This window comes from Barbus barbus (assembly GCF_936440315.1).
Source record: "Barbus barbus genome assembly, chromosome: 23".
NCBI lineage: Eukaryota > Metazoa > Chordata > Actinopteri > Cypriniformes > Cyprinidae > Barbus > Barbus barbus.
Window position 1 is genome coordinate 17278218 of NC_136751.1, and position 14534 is coordinate 17292751.

The 14534-nt window shown below is 34.1% G+C and overlaps 1 protein-coding gene and 1 long non-coding RNA gene across 3 annotated transcripts in view; both read left to right on the forward strand.

The window, feature by feature from the left end:
* The first annotated feature begins 242 nt into the window (after positions 1-242).
* LOC306843335 lies at positions 243-6418 on the forward strand. Its single transcript, XR_013781834.1, has 5 exons — positions 243-406; positions 1840-1898; positions 2061-2110; positions 3716-3773; positions 6051-6418. It is a non-coding gene; the product is annotated as an uncharacterized lncRNA (long non-coding RNA).
* A 538-nt stretch (positions 6419-6956) lies between these two features.
* LOC306843336 (chromodomain-helicase-DNA-binding protein 2-like) overlaps positions 6957-14534 on the forward strand; it is a 37017-nt gene continuing 29439 nt past the window's right edge. Inside the window, exons 1-9 of one of the 2 annotated variants that reach the window (XM_079374752.1) lie at positions 6970-7659; positions 7972-8081; positions 9857-9939; positions 11626-11860; positions 11982-12068; positions 12384-12445; positions 13559-13675; positions 14099-14248; positions 14391-14527. In XM_079374752.1, the coding sequence (XP_079230878.1) occupies positions 11982-12068; positions 12384-12445; positions 13559-13675; positions 14099-14248; positions 14391-14527 (553 nt within the window). In that variant the 5' untranslated portion in view covers positions 6970-7659; positions 7972-8081; positions 9857-9939; positions 11626-11860. Of the gene's footprint in view, positions 7660-7971; positions 8082-9856; positions 9940-11625; positions 11861-11981; positions 12069-12383; positions 12446-13558; positions 13676-14098; positions 14249-14390; positions 14528-14534 lie in introns of both variants that reach the window. The other variant, XM_079374751.1, reaches the window with a different exon arrangement.

The window sequence follows — 14534 nt, forward strand, 5'->3', positions numbered from 1 at the left end:
TAAGTGTTACAGTAAGGTAAGTGGTGCTTTGGGAACGCTTTGTCGTTGTATCGTCAGTATTTATGGTTAGATTTAAGTGTTGCCAATATTCCATTGTAAAAAAAAAAATGTCCTTTTTTACGGTCACTGAAATCAAACGTTAGTTTACAGAGACAATAATGGATGCTGCGTTTCTTCTACCCAGAATGCTGCAGTGAGAGGAAGTTGTCTCTGCTTACGCTGAAGCTCAGGGCTGTCCACCCGATCAGTATAACAGCGCAGGCAGAGAGGACGAGGAGCGCAGACGGGAGAGAGCATGCCGCGGAGCGGTGTGAGCGACAAGACCTCATTAAAACGAAGAATATTAACGACGAGAATGGCGTCGACCCGTTCAGATGAAAGAGCAGATCGCAACGGTGGGAACATGGTAAGATTTCATTACAGATTTTAACTTATAGACGTGTTTGAGCGAGTGCTACAGACGCACCAATATGGTGGAAAAGAGAGGGTTCGACGAGGTGGTGTAAAATGGCCATGATGGGGCCATTGCCAAGTACTGAAAAATGGCATTCCGTCGATTTAATCGACGATTTTATGGCAAAAACATCGCGAAAATGTTAGGAAGACAATGCATGGATGTGCTGCAGGAATACTGTGAAGATTTCAACTGACAGCAACGAAGAGAAACAAGGATTTAACTGTCTACGCATTTTAAATTCGCTTTGTCCTTGAGAGGACAAAATGTCCTTGTAACATTCGAAAGCGGAAAAAACATATTAATTTGAAACATTGTTGTAATAATGGAATTTTGGACGTTCCATTTCTAGTATCAACATTTTGAGTGTCTTTTGTTGATTTCAAATGTTTTCTTTGAATAAACAATTTTATTGAACATTTTAATGCAGTTATTGTGTGTTAATTACTGAAAAATATTTTCTTTTTTCCTGATGTACCTTGTTTTGAACTTCTTAAGAGAACATGGTGAATATGTCAACTTACCATAGGATTTAGCACATAATTTTGATGTTTTACTTTATTTTAAGATTCTATTGTTATCTGCATAAAATGTAATTGTTAAACATTTGCTCATTTTATGGTTCTTCTCCACTTGGTAATGAACTTAAATAAAGGTATACACTTGTATTTCTTGTATTTTGAAAAATATTTATGCTGTATTTTTCGACGTTAAATAATAGGGTGTTGGCTTTTAACCCATTGTGGTCCACAAGAAGACTTCATATTTTTTGAAAAAATGTAGAAACTTGTTTCTTAATTTCTGTTTTTCCTTTTTGGACAGAGATTTATGTGAAGTATATTTTTACCCGATTAGTACCGTTTTAAAGTATTAAGTGCCTTAAAAATTGTGCAAAAATTATTGATCAGTATAAAAAAAAAGTCAAATTAAACCTGGAATTTCTCTTACCTCTGGTTGTTGACACAATATCATAGAAACACATAACTTAGAAAGCAATGCTCTTTAGTATGTCTTTATTTAAAGTGCAAAATGCTGACTTTAAAATATTATGAGGTCTTTGCTAAATATGTAAATCAACTGTTCACTCCACTGTTATTCAAAAAACAAAGGTTGCTACAAATGTTGCATGTAAGAATAAATAAAAGTAAAGCCCTCAGTGATGTTTCTATATCAAAGAGGTTTCTGATATATGTATATTCTTTGGTGTATTGTCACGTTATGTACATGAAGTAGATTTTAAACAGTACTTTTCATTTACTTGGACGTTAGCTAAAGAAATTTTATTTCATGTAGAAAAACAGCATGACTGACAAATATTTCTTTTGAACGTTTTGATGCTGAAAGGAGACAATACAATACTAATTGTCCATTTTTTTTGTGTACAGGAATCAGAACAACTGGATGAAAGATGATGGTGTATCGTTCGGTCTCAAATCATGTAAATGTAAGTGTCCATAACGTAATATTGAATAATGTAATGTAAAAAAAAAAATACTGCAATCTTTTGCCTTTTATTTACTTTATCACTGACTACCACTAGGTTGTGCTTTAAATCAAATCGTAAGATGAATTGTCGATTTAACGAAGAATCTTTTTGTTGTTAAAGGGTCCTGATCTGTCAAACGTCCAAGAAAGATGAGGAAAAGGATTTTCGCTGTAAGTATTGCACTTGAAGAAACATTGTAGAAGCCTAAACTATTTCTTATCTTTTCTTGAACGTCATACAGTTTATATTTTAGCTACTTTATAGTTATGTGGTATATTTATTAATGCTTTGAAAAGGCTTCAAATTTGCTTTAGTTTTACATCACAGTCATTTTTACATCATTTGAGCAAATCGACAGTAATGCCTTTATTCTAAATGCAGTCAGCTACAATAAATTCTAAACCGCATATGTTTTCAAGATAATTGAAAAATATAAAGAACCCGAGTTTGCTATGTTAGCCATACCATCTGGTAATGTAACAGCGACATTCTATATGGTACTAGCTATGAACATTTTAACTTGCATCCATCTTAACGATGAAATGCAGATAAAAAAAATGCATTTATTTTACAGAAAAATGCTAAAGGGAACATTATTGCACAATATTGTTTGGGAATAGGGTGGAAAAATGTTTTGTCACTGTACAAAATATACCTAATGGCACAATTTGTTTTTCATTGCACCATTAATAGCTGGAACATTGCGACTTCTACTAATTGAATTAATTTAAATTGTCTAAATTATTAATTGAATTACAATAATTTATTTATATTTCACCCCCTGGAGAACACATCAGCATCCCTGGTGTGAACCGCTTTAATGCAGCAAACAAAAAAAATAAAGGACACATGACCTTGCAACAAATTGTATATTTACAATAAAACTTAATTAATTTAAAGCAACGGTCACTACCGTTACATTTGGGTTTTTTGTTGTTTTACTTGAAAACCAATTATTATTATTATTTTAAATTTGCCAGGATACCTTAAGCTCATTGCATTTATTGAGCACTTTACAATACCTTTTAGTTCTGACTTCAGTTTATGAAACTTGCAACGAAACTTTAATTCACCAGTTGTCAGTTCATGGATTCCCTGGGAATCGAACCCACAACCTTACCATTACTAGTGCAAGGATCTACTAATCTAATCTACTAATAGCACTGCAATTCCTGCTCAAACTGTGGTTTCTAATAGCAAGTTAGCTACTTCATTGCAGCCAGGGTAATGGAGTCTAATTAGTGATAACTTTTATGATTTCCAAATCAAACATTACTGTAATTATTGCACATTTTAAGCATTACATTTCAGTGAATGATTCACCCTGCACTGTTTGTGATCCAAATGAGAATGATCAGACACAAGAATTTCATCGGGCAAATTTTAAACGTCCCTTACATTTGAAAAATTAATAAATGCCATATATAGGGATCGCAGTATTGTAGGCATGGAACCTTGTGACTTGTTCACTGGGCACTAGTAATCAAATCACAACCAACTACATGCTAATACTCGAACAACCAATCAGAACATCCGAACATCACAGCAGCAACTTTTGTTGGAAGAAGCATCGCTCACATTTTCAACAGAAAATGCATTTAGCAGTATTTGGAAGATAAATAGGCTTTAGGCTTTTCCACTACTAATCCGTTGACATCTTGAATTAATCATTGGGCGATGTGACACTAACTTGACTTGAAAACAGCTAATGTGTTCTCAACTGACAGTATTATGTTTTATACTTCTGATCTCACCGATTGTCTTTCTCCCTGCAGATGACGTTTGTCTGAAGAGGAAGCTTCAGCAAAGTTTCAAGGAACAGAAGACTGCTCTGTAAGTCCTCACAGTGTTATTTGTATTATTAAGGTTTTACTCCATATGTCTGTCATTTAGCTAGTAGTCAGTAAACAGCATGAAATTGAAGTTTTGTCAAAATTCATTTAGAATTTCTGCAGTTCTCCACAGTTTTACAAAAGGTAAAGAACAAATTCAAAGCTTAATAAAATGAGGTTAAGAATAGCTTGGGGTTCAGCTTGGAAAGTAAATGTTCAGCTTTTTCGATTTGTATTGATGACCACCTTTTTACATTTACTTGTCTTCAGTACCTGAGCATGCTTGGGTGCTGTCTTCACTTCATCTTGTTTTCAGTGGAAACCTTTCTTGAGAAAAGTGACTCGTTTCTTGTGGAGTCAGTTCTGCTTTTGTGTAACTTGTTTTACACATCTTTCTTGACTCTCTGCCACAAATGGCCTCCTTTTGTTTTCACTGGCTATTGCATATTTCATTATGCATTGAAGATTTCACTATCACTTGCACTAGTGCCATTTTTATACTGGAATATACAGCAACATTTCCGTTTTCCTGGTGTGTCGTGAAGAGTGATCGCTGAAACTTTTCTGCTTTTGATTTTGGGATAGGTATCCAGGCAGACCAGAAAACATGTTCTGTTGCTATTGCACATTAAGGAATGTGCCTATTCCAGTGCGTTATTCCATTTCCTTCATATTAAGACACTGTTTGATTTGAGCTGCCACCTAATTATTATAATGACAGTTGATGAAAAGGGATTCAAACAGTTTAGAAGGAAAATGATCTTAACTTGAGAAAAAAGCTACTGACATTTTCAGTAAACAAATGTTTATTGGGAGCTGTGACTTGGAGTCTTTTTAATCACTTTTCTGGAGCCTGACTTTTATTAAACGTACTTCATACCTGGCTTTTTTTTTTTCTTTATAACATTTGGGACGACTTTTCTTTTTGTTTCTTTTTCCTTAAAAGTCCCTTTTATATTTGTACTTGTACACATCTGTACGCAAATTTCCCTGTTTATGAATGGACCCTTTGCAGTGTCACTTCTCATTTTTGGCGGTTATTAAGCCACTTTGTGAGACTTAAAAAAAAAAAAAAAAAAATATATATATATATATATATATATATTTAAAAATTAATGCTCAGCAGCCTAAACATTCCGAATGACACGCACGTAACAATTTTACAGTTTTTAAATCTTTTCATTTAATAAATTTTTTAATATTGGCCAACGTTACACATTGTAATAACATTGTCACAAGGACAGTTTTGTGACACTTTGTGTGTGTGTGTGTATATATATATATATATATATATATATATATATATATATATATATATATATATATATAAAAATAAATAAATGAATGCTCAGCAGCCTAAACATTCCGAATGGCATAAATGTAACAGTTTTACAGTGTTCTTTTAATAATTTCCTTTTAATACATTTTTAAAATTGGCCAACGTTACACATTGTAGTAACATTTACAATTACAGACACATTAAAATATTTGAATAAACTTCAATAATTGAAGTTCTCACTTGTTTTTCACTAATTTCAGTGCTTTTCAACTCTGACTTCTATCTTGGATACATCTTTGTTCTTGTATCAGTGACTATTATTACAAGGATTGGAATAAAGTTACCTTTTGTGAAGCACATTCAGAAAAATGATAGCTAATGACAGACATATGTTGTAACTCTACTGGATTTCAAAATGCTTGTTTTTTTCCTGTTTCTTTTTTACATTGTGATCATTTAAACTTTGGGTCTATCATAAAGCTACTTTCTGAGTAGCAATATAAAAAGTAAACTTAGAAGTGAACCAAATCCAGGCACTATAGATCTTTTTTTGGTAGTTGAAAGTAAAGGATTTGTAGTGTTTCTTGTGATTTATGCTTCTGAAATAGTGTTTTTTGCAGCTACATCTGTAGGTGAATGTAACAAAATCATGCTAAAGCTGCGGCAACTACGTAGCATTTTTCTGTTAGCATTTTACCATCAATATATGAAACATAATGCACCTTGTTATTATGCTACTATTATCGAATTGACAAGTTGTGCATGTTCATTTTGAAGTTGTCTTAATTGATCACCTTGGGAGATTGGCCATTGTCTTAAACTTGATAATCGTTAGTTAGGGAACTATATAAAAGGGGTACTGCTACAATATTTTTTTTGTTTTGTTCGTAGTAACATACAACCATAGTTGTATGTTAGTTTATATAAAAAGCTGTCATCGCATCTTAAAGAATACATGAGGTTTACATGTTTTCCCTTCTCCTTTTTGATTTCATTAAGAACCAATTCTGGACAGTCGAGTGGACACTACTACTTAATGAGGAAGATGGCGGCTCATGTTTTGCTTTTGGATTTGGAAAGAGGCATTTTATTTGTTTGTGATTTGCTGTGATAATTCGCTGATGTGCTCAACAATTGTATGTACTTTTTCATAATTTACTGCATTGTTGTGTTGATGAAATGTCTGTATTTAAAATTTTAAAAATGCTTATTTGCCTTTTTAAAATAAAAAAGAAATCGTGATTGAACAATATCGAGTTGCTCTTATTGGATGGAGAATATGATGACGTTTCGCAAAAGATTTACTTTGCGGTTTACGTCGATGTTTAACACAGCTTGTCCAGGTTTAAGGTTTTATTTTCTTATTTAAAAAAAAAAAAAAAAAAAAAAAAAAAAAATATATATATATATATATATATATATATATATATATATATATATATATATATATATATATATATATATATATAGGTCTGCTACGGTATTTACTTAAACTATGAATTATTAAATGACAAGCTAGGTGATATTTTCAAACATTACAGGGTTTGTGTCACTTTTAACTGCCCTAAACGGCTTATTTTATTTTTTTACTTTTTTTTTTTTATTATTCATGTTATATTCCATAATTATGAGGATTTCTCAAATTATTTTCGTTTAATTTACTCCACCCACTAATTTCTTATTGAATTAAGATCACTAATTTGCTCATAGGATCTATCCTGCAACTTTCCTCTTTCAAATATCACCTTTGCAAAGGACATTACATTTACAGAGCAGGTGTAAAAGGGTTCAAATTAAGTGGTTTAAAATGGTGTCCAGTGTAGTCCAGCACACACTGCAAAATGGCAGTCTATTGTCTCATTTCCTGTCTATGCAGGAAGTGAAGGCTTAAATAAATAATTCTATTAACATAAAGATCACTACTGCCCTTCATAACCACTGATCAGTTGTTCAACTACTGTCGTTGTAGGGTAACATTTACTTTAGCATTTAATTTATCTTTAAAACAACTAGTTTTATTTCAAATAAAAGGGGTGGGACTTTCGTGCATCACCTGAGCCCTGGGTAAATGGAGAGAACGTCAATCAAAGACTAAGCTCTCCGAGCTGGGAAGGAGCTTTAGATGGCGGATGAACCTTGGGAAGGGGAGAGTGTTGAGCCTCGCAGGGCTCTCGATAGCACTTGTATCTCAACTTTGGTGAACTTTTAGTGCCTCCCGGGGCTCAGTAATCGCGCGAATCGTTCGTTTTATCACGTTTTGGACTGTAGAGACGTTAATGCGGACGTTTTGCGACTTTGTTTCGTCGAAAACGGCTGTGGTGTGTGCGTAGAGTGGCCAGTCGTTGTTTTCCCTGCCTTGCACTGGCAGCCATGGCGGTCCTCCATTTTTAGTGCGCTCTGCTGGGCTCTTCTCTCACTCTCTCTCTCCATTCAAATAGCCATCGGTGCATTACTGCTACTATTTTTCTTTCCGAATATTATTCCGATTATTATTTTTGTCTCAATCCTGGAGTATTTTTTTTTTTTCATGTTATGGCCAAAGTAACAAATCGGATATTTTGTCAGATGTGAATGTACTACTACAATCCTCCTCCTGTCAATGCAATAGGTATGTTTACATCGTTTCTTTTGTATTGTCGATTTTATTTGCTATCATCGTTATGTTTTAATCGTCCTTTGTTTGATGACGCAGTAAGAATTTATGCATGTGGCTCTGAATTTATTGCCTTGAAAAGCCTCAGACATATGGATATTTGACATCGAATACAGTCATTTCAATTCCGATGCCTTTTCATTTAAGAAATACTGTAAATATTTATTTATTTTAAATTATCCGAGCACAACTTGCCTTTTCCATACAAGTTATCGCAACGGCAGGACTTTTTTTTTGATGGTTCATCCCACTTTAAACTTTTGACAGTTAATACCTGGACAAAAGACCACCATTAAGAAATCCCAAGACAAAATCATGATGAAGAATAAGAGTAAAAAGCAGGAAGATGAAGGCTCGACTCAAAGCAATGCTTCCAGGTAAGATCTTTAGTATTTTTCTCTTTTTTAACATGCGTCTTGATTGTTTACCTTTACAAGCATGGTTGATCACCTGTGCAGAAGTTTAAACCACAATGTCTTTAAAATACATGGGTTTCGGATCATTGACCTTGGGATAGATGTATAGCCACACCCTGGTTTTGTTAGTATTTCTAAAAGTGAATTCAAGGCCTATGGGCCTTTACCCCAATTTATATTGAAGATGGACAGTGTTTGTACAGATTTATGCAGTGAATACAGTTGTAATATTTACACTTTAATAGTGATCGTGTGAAATGACCTTGTCTGATTAGTATGTGCTGCATTGCACCACTATGTAAGGTTAATGACATTTTAAACACTTTTACTTTGACATTGCATGAGTTTAGCATTCGATAACTTTGAATTAATATTGCAGTACTTGTATAGAGAACCTATTCAGTCTGATTTGCCTGAAATATTTATTATGAAATCCCATTTTACATAAAATGGTTAAAGCATGTTCATTGTTTTATCCAAAATGAAGAGTATTGTTTTACATAGGCATGATTGTGTTGTACTTTTTTTTTTACTTTTTGTCATAGCAACAAAATATTGTTTGTTTGTTTACCTTGTTCAACTGTATTTTTAATTATATGACAAACTGTTGCTTATTACAGGAAATATGAATCACTTTTGTTTTTTAGTTGTTTTATTAAAAAAAAAAAAAAAAAAATCTTATCCACTACTTGATACTACTTGTTTTAGGGTCACACATGACCCATGCGAATTACAATCTTTGTCACTGGCTATAAGAGCATTAGATGTTTATGGAGTAAATATTTTAATGACATGGGGTATATTAGCTCATATATTAGTGCACTTCTAGCTTAGCACTCAATTGCATATTTCATAATTCACTACTTTTGAAACAATTTATTGTAGCTCTTTGTAAAAAAAAAAATACTTAAGCTTTCACTTAATTTTTTTTTACAAAAGGGTGTTTATTATTTTTAAGCTTTGTTGAGGACCAAACTTTTTTCATGTTTTGTCACAATTGGTTTAGTTTGAATAACTTTCAGCAGCAAAACTAGTTTTTTGGGTGAAGCATTTAAAAACCTTGGGGAAAAAAAAAACATGTTTCTCATTAAGGCTTGATAGTACCATCTAAAATGAAAGTAGTTCCCCAATGTGAATATGTATATATGCTCTATAATTTCCCCCCTCCAAACCAAATAAAAAAACAGGATGTCTTGGTTTCAAAGATGCAAGTGGAAGCAAATTATTTTGGTTACTTTACTACACTCACAGTTACTCTTATTTCCATATATAAACTGGAACTATTTGAGTTGTAAATATTTCATATTACGAGTAATTTGTCTTTTACAGAAAAGTATTATTTACATATGCATTATTAATTTTTAATTCATACATTTTTGCAGGGGACTTTGAAATAAGACTGATGCAATTTTTCAGAGGTTCATGTTTTGTTTATTCAGGAAATATAAAAGAAAAAACATCAAGACAACAGTTTGAATAGAAGATTTTATTTTAATTACCGCTTATTCGGTTTTGAAAGTGTAATACTGTATTTACAGTATACACTTAAACACAGACACACAACTTGTGTAGATTTAACACATAATTTGCTTCAACTTTTAACAACATAAGACCTCACCAATGAGGGTCTTACCCTGTGGGTCATCATATCAGTCTAGAAAAAAAGCACAATGTTTTGATGTTATGTATAGTGCTTATGACTGGATCTGTCGTTATTTTTATGGTTGTTTGTCAAGAATTTCCCTCTGAATTGATGACAGCTTTGAAGTTCCTGCATATGTGCCAGATACCAGAGTCTAAACTGAAAAAGCCCTCAAATGTATGTTATCTTTTCACAATTACACAAATAGTAGTTTTATGTAATGCTGTGTATGTGAACATGAATTGTCAAATGAACATGTATGCTCACTTTTATAGGTTGCAAATAATCTTTTCAGTATTAAAGATGCACATTAGATCCTAAATCAATGCAGTGTCCTCAGAAACATATCTTCACTGTTTTTTTAGCTGTGGCAGCCATTTTCTAAATGTTACTAAAAGAAACACGAGCTGACAAAGATATTAAATGTGATATTTTTCCTATATTACAGCAAGTGTGCTCTGAGGTGCTTGTATGGCTTAGCTCTACAATAAAAAGCACTGCTGTTTGTCTCACTATATGAGACTGGTTTCATTAAATGGCTGAAAGTCCTCAGTCACAAAATGGCTCTTGCTTTGTGCTGCATAGCTTGTATTAGTTGCTGCATTACATAAAAGCTGCTTGGAACTACAGGAAGCGGAAGCAGGAAGTCTTGTAGAGGTCAGATGATTTCATACCGAGTTTTCATTGGCCCTTCCTTTGGCTAGCGAGAAGCAGCCAATGAGAATTCAGTTGAGAGGTTAGGTCTGCCCATATGTGATGTCAGCAACCATATAAGGACAGTCTGGCTGGTATGGCTGCTTCATCAGCAGCTGTTTCGCTCTCGAGCACATGACGGGGGTGTTTGTTTCTAGCAGTGCATTCCATTATAGTACTCGATGTGCTAGCTTTCACATCCAGATCTGCATTATGGTTTCCCATGAATGCATCGTACCAAATTAAAAGAGCACTACTGAGATTCTTTTAACTGAGGTTTATGGAAACATTAAGGAAACCAGTTAAAACATTTTTAACCATGTAAGGAAGATAAATGTTTTGTTTTGAGATGGTTTCATTTATAGTAAGCGGGGTTGGGCTTGTTTCAAAAAGAAGCCGTTACTTTTATTTTTAGACTCAAAGGGCAAAAGGACAGCAGAAGTGGTCAAACACAAAATGACCTGCAGGATAATGCCATATATCTGATAGAGTTTAACATTTCATAAAGTTGATTTATTTCATTTTTGGTTTCGCACACTGAAAGATATCTTTTTAACTTGAAATAAAATCATTAAAAAAATCAGTAAACCAGGTTGTATGTAAATGTCTCATTATACATATGCTCATTTGCACATGTAAAACGATTCTTAATTCTGTCAATTAAATGAATTATTCTAATTTTACAGGTGTTGTCAATTTGTCTGTTTGTCATTTACATAGCAATTTTTTTTTTCTCTCTAAAAAACCAAATGATGTTAATAGTAGCCTTTTCCCATCCATTGTACTGTATTTCCCCATTCCTAGTTTCCAAATCCTTGGAATGCTATTATTTACATTGACAAAGACAGCATGGTTGAAGACATCCCACTTGAGGACTTAGCATTTCTTTGTTGGACTGAGATGATTAAAGTTTACTTAAAAGACAGGCTTGTCAGTTTAAAATCGGTGAAAAGAAAATGTGGCATAATTGAAGTGATTCAGAATGAAAAAAAGTTCAAATATTAAAAGTTCTAAACTACAAACTGACCTCTTGACAATTCATAAGAGCTGAATGACATTTTTGGCTGTAACTGAGATTCCAAAGTAAACTTGTGAACGTGATTCCTATTTTACTGTTTAGAGCAACTATGTTTTCATTGTATCTCAACATGCACATGTTTAATGTTATAGCAATTCAGCATCAGAGGAATCTAACCGCTCTGGATCGGAGTCTGGGAGTCAGTCGGAGAGCGAGCAAGGAAGTGACAGAGCTCGTTCCCGGCGTTCTGAATCCAACAGCACATCTGATTCTGAGAGCCACTCGGAGTCAGGCAGTGAATCCACTGGGTCCAAATCCCGTCAGACCTCAGCGCAGGTCAAAGACAAACCAGTCAGGAAGAAAGACAGCCTGGCGGATGTGAAGAAGGTACAAAAATAGGCCAGCCTTCAACATTAGGATCAATCAGTTATTCCCAGTGGAAGCTTAAATTTAGCTGCTGATTAATTGCTTTATGATTTAAAATGAATTATATCCCTAATTATCATAGATGTGGGAGGAACATCCAGATATTTATGGTGTTCGAAGATCCAGTCGCAGCAGACAAGAGCCTGCTCGCCTCAACATTGGAGCTGAGGTAGGCTGGATGTGCAAAAAGTAACTCAACACTGACCCCTAGTGGTTTCTTTCACATACTGTGTTGACATTTGCAGTAAGTTGACAACACGTTCTGCTTCTTGGACTAAAGTAATTACAGACATGGTTACTTACTAAAGCGTAAACATTTATGTTTGGCTCTAGACTCGGAACCGATCAGGCTCGGCAGCCCAAGTCGTGTAAACATACTCCCATGTGTTGAAAGCTTTGCTTACTTGATTCATCTGAAACATGACATTTTCATGGCTTTTAATCCAGTGCCACATATTCAAAATGGATTTTCATGGATTTTTAGGGCAGCAGTGATTCAGAGAGTGAAAGTCCCAAACGAAAAAGCTCACGGCAGAAAAAGAAAGAGTAAGTGTACTGGAAGTATTTAAGTAGGCCTCTCACTCTCCTTTTTTCATTCTTTATTTACAAATGTGCATGTGTTTTGCTTTTGTTTTTTGAAATCATGAATGTCTCCATTTATAACATTTAGATTCAACCATATTTTTGCATGCAAATGCCTTTTAGGCAGTTGTTTTTCTTTACACTAAATACATTGTTTATATTGTTTATTTAAAAGTATTTAAGAACTTAACACTTTTGTAAGTAATTGAAAAGATGAAATTTGCTTGTTAAAATGTTAACTGAAAAAAAAAATGGCTCAGAACAAAGGTTTTGAGAAGATGTTGTTGCAGATGCCACTTGATATGAAGTTTTGTATATAGCGCAAAGACAGTCATGCATTGACTATGGTTTATTTAGTTTATAGAAAAAAAATAAAAGTTGTCTAACTGTAAACCATGAATGTAAAAATTGGGTTTATTATCAAATCCAATGCATTAGTTCTGAGTACACTACAATTCAAAAGTTGGGGGTCAGTAAGATTTTTTTTATTTATTATTATTATTATTATTAAATGTATTCAGCAAGGATGCATTCAATTCAATTGTTCTAAAAGATTTCTGTTTTAGTTAAATGCTGTTTTTTGAGCTTTCGGTTCATCAAAGAATACTGAAAAAATGTTCACGGTTTTCACACAAATACCAAGAAGTACGACTGTTTTCCATTTTGATAATAAGTCATGTGTCCTGAACACCAAATCAGCATATTAGAATGATTTGTGAAGGATCATGTCACGCTGAAGACTGAAATAATTGCTGTTGAAAATTTAGCTTTGCTACCACAGGAATAAATTCAAATTTTAAATCGGAAATTTAGTTTGTAAACATTTTTCACAATATTACACTTTAGCTGTATTTTTGATCAAATAAGTGCAGCCTTGGCAAGCATGAGACTTAAATCAACAACCTTACCAACCCAAACTTTTGAACAGTACTGCACTGAAGTTTCTCTTGCAGCATTTTTAATTGCCTGCGCGGTGGGTAATAAGTGAAACGGACCGGCTTGCAGCTTTACGATAGGCTAGAAGTAGAAGCTAACAGAGGTCCAATAGATGAACCTGTGGTATTTCTGTGTTGAAAGAAATACCTGGAAAGATGATGACTCAAATGACGAAGAGGATGTTGAGGAAGAGGCCAGCAGTTCAGAGAGTGAGCAGGAAGAGAAAAAAGTTAGATCCAGACGACTTCCTGCTAGAAGGTAAGAGTGTAGCGAAGCCTGGCCTTCAGACAGCGCATCGTGAATTATTAAATGAGCTGTCTTATTAAATGCAAATGAGGATGGCTCATTTTTAATTGCTATGGTTGCGCTAAAAATATTGGTGTGATTTTCTTTGCTCTATCATAAATTACTGCATGTGTCCTAAATTGTTAAAGCATGTAATTTTGGCATAATGATCAATATAATCATTAAAATATTGATTAATATGTATAACATGAAGAATTAGGACTGCTGTATAAGTCTGACAGCTGTCTCAAGGCTATTGGCTTATGAGTCAGGCTGATAGGTGTGAAAACGAGTCGCTACACTAGCAAACACATCAGGGATGTGGAACGAAAGGCTAAAATCCTACCATGGTAAATGAGTCTATGTATGTGTGTACTTTTCTCTTTCCCTTCCCAGGCCACAGACCAAATCATCTGCTGGTAAACAGCAGTCACAAAAGGGACGGAAACAGAGGAAGCAGGAGTCCTCAGATGAAGAAGATGAGGATGAGGAGGAGGAGGATACCCCAAAAAGACAAACAAGGCGGCGAGCAGCAACTAAAGTCAGGTAAGGATTCATCTTGTCAAGGACATAACATATTTATATGCATTTTATATAAGTAGTCTGTTGTAGACTTGAGATTAAATAAGAAGTTTAAGATTAAGTATTATGACTTGGCAGAGTAGTAATGATGGAGCATGTTTTGCAGTTACAAGGAGGACCAGAATGATTTTGAGACGGACTCTGATGACCTTATTGAATTGGCAGAAGGAGCCGAGGAGCAACAGGACGATGACAGTGAGACCATTGAGAAGGTCCTTGAGACCAAAATTGGCAAAAAAGGAGGTGAAGA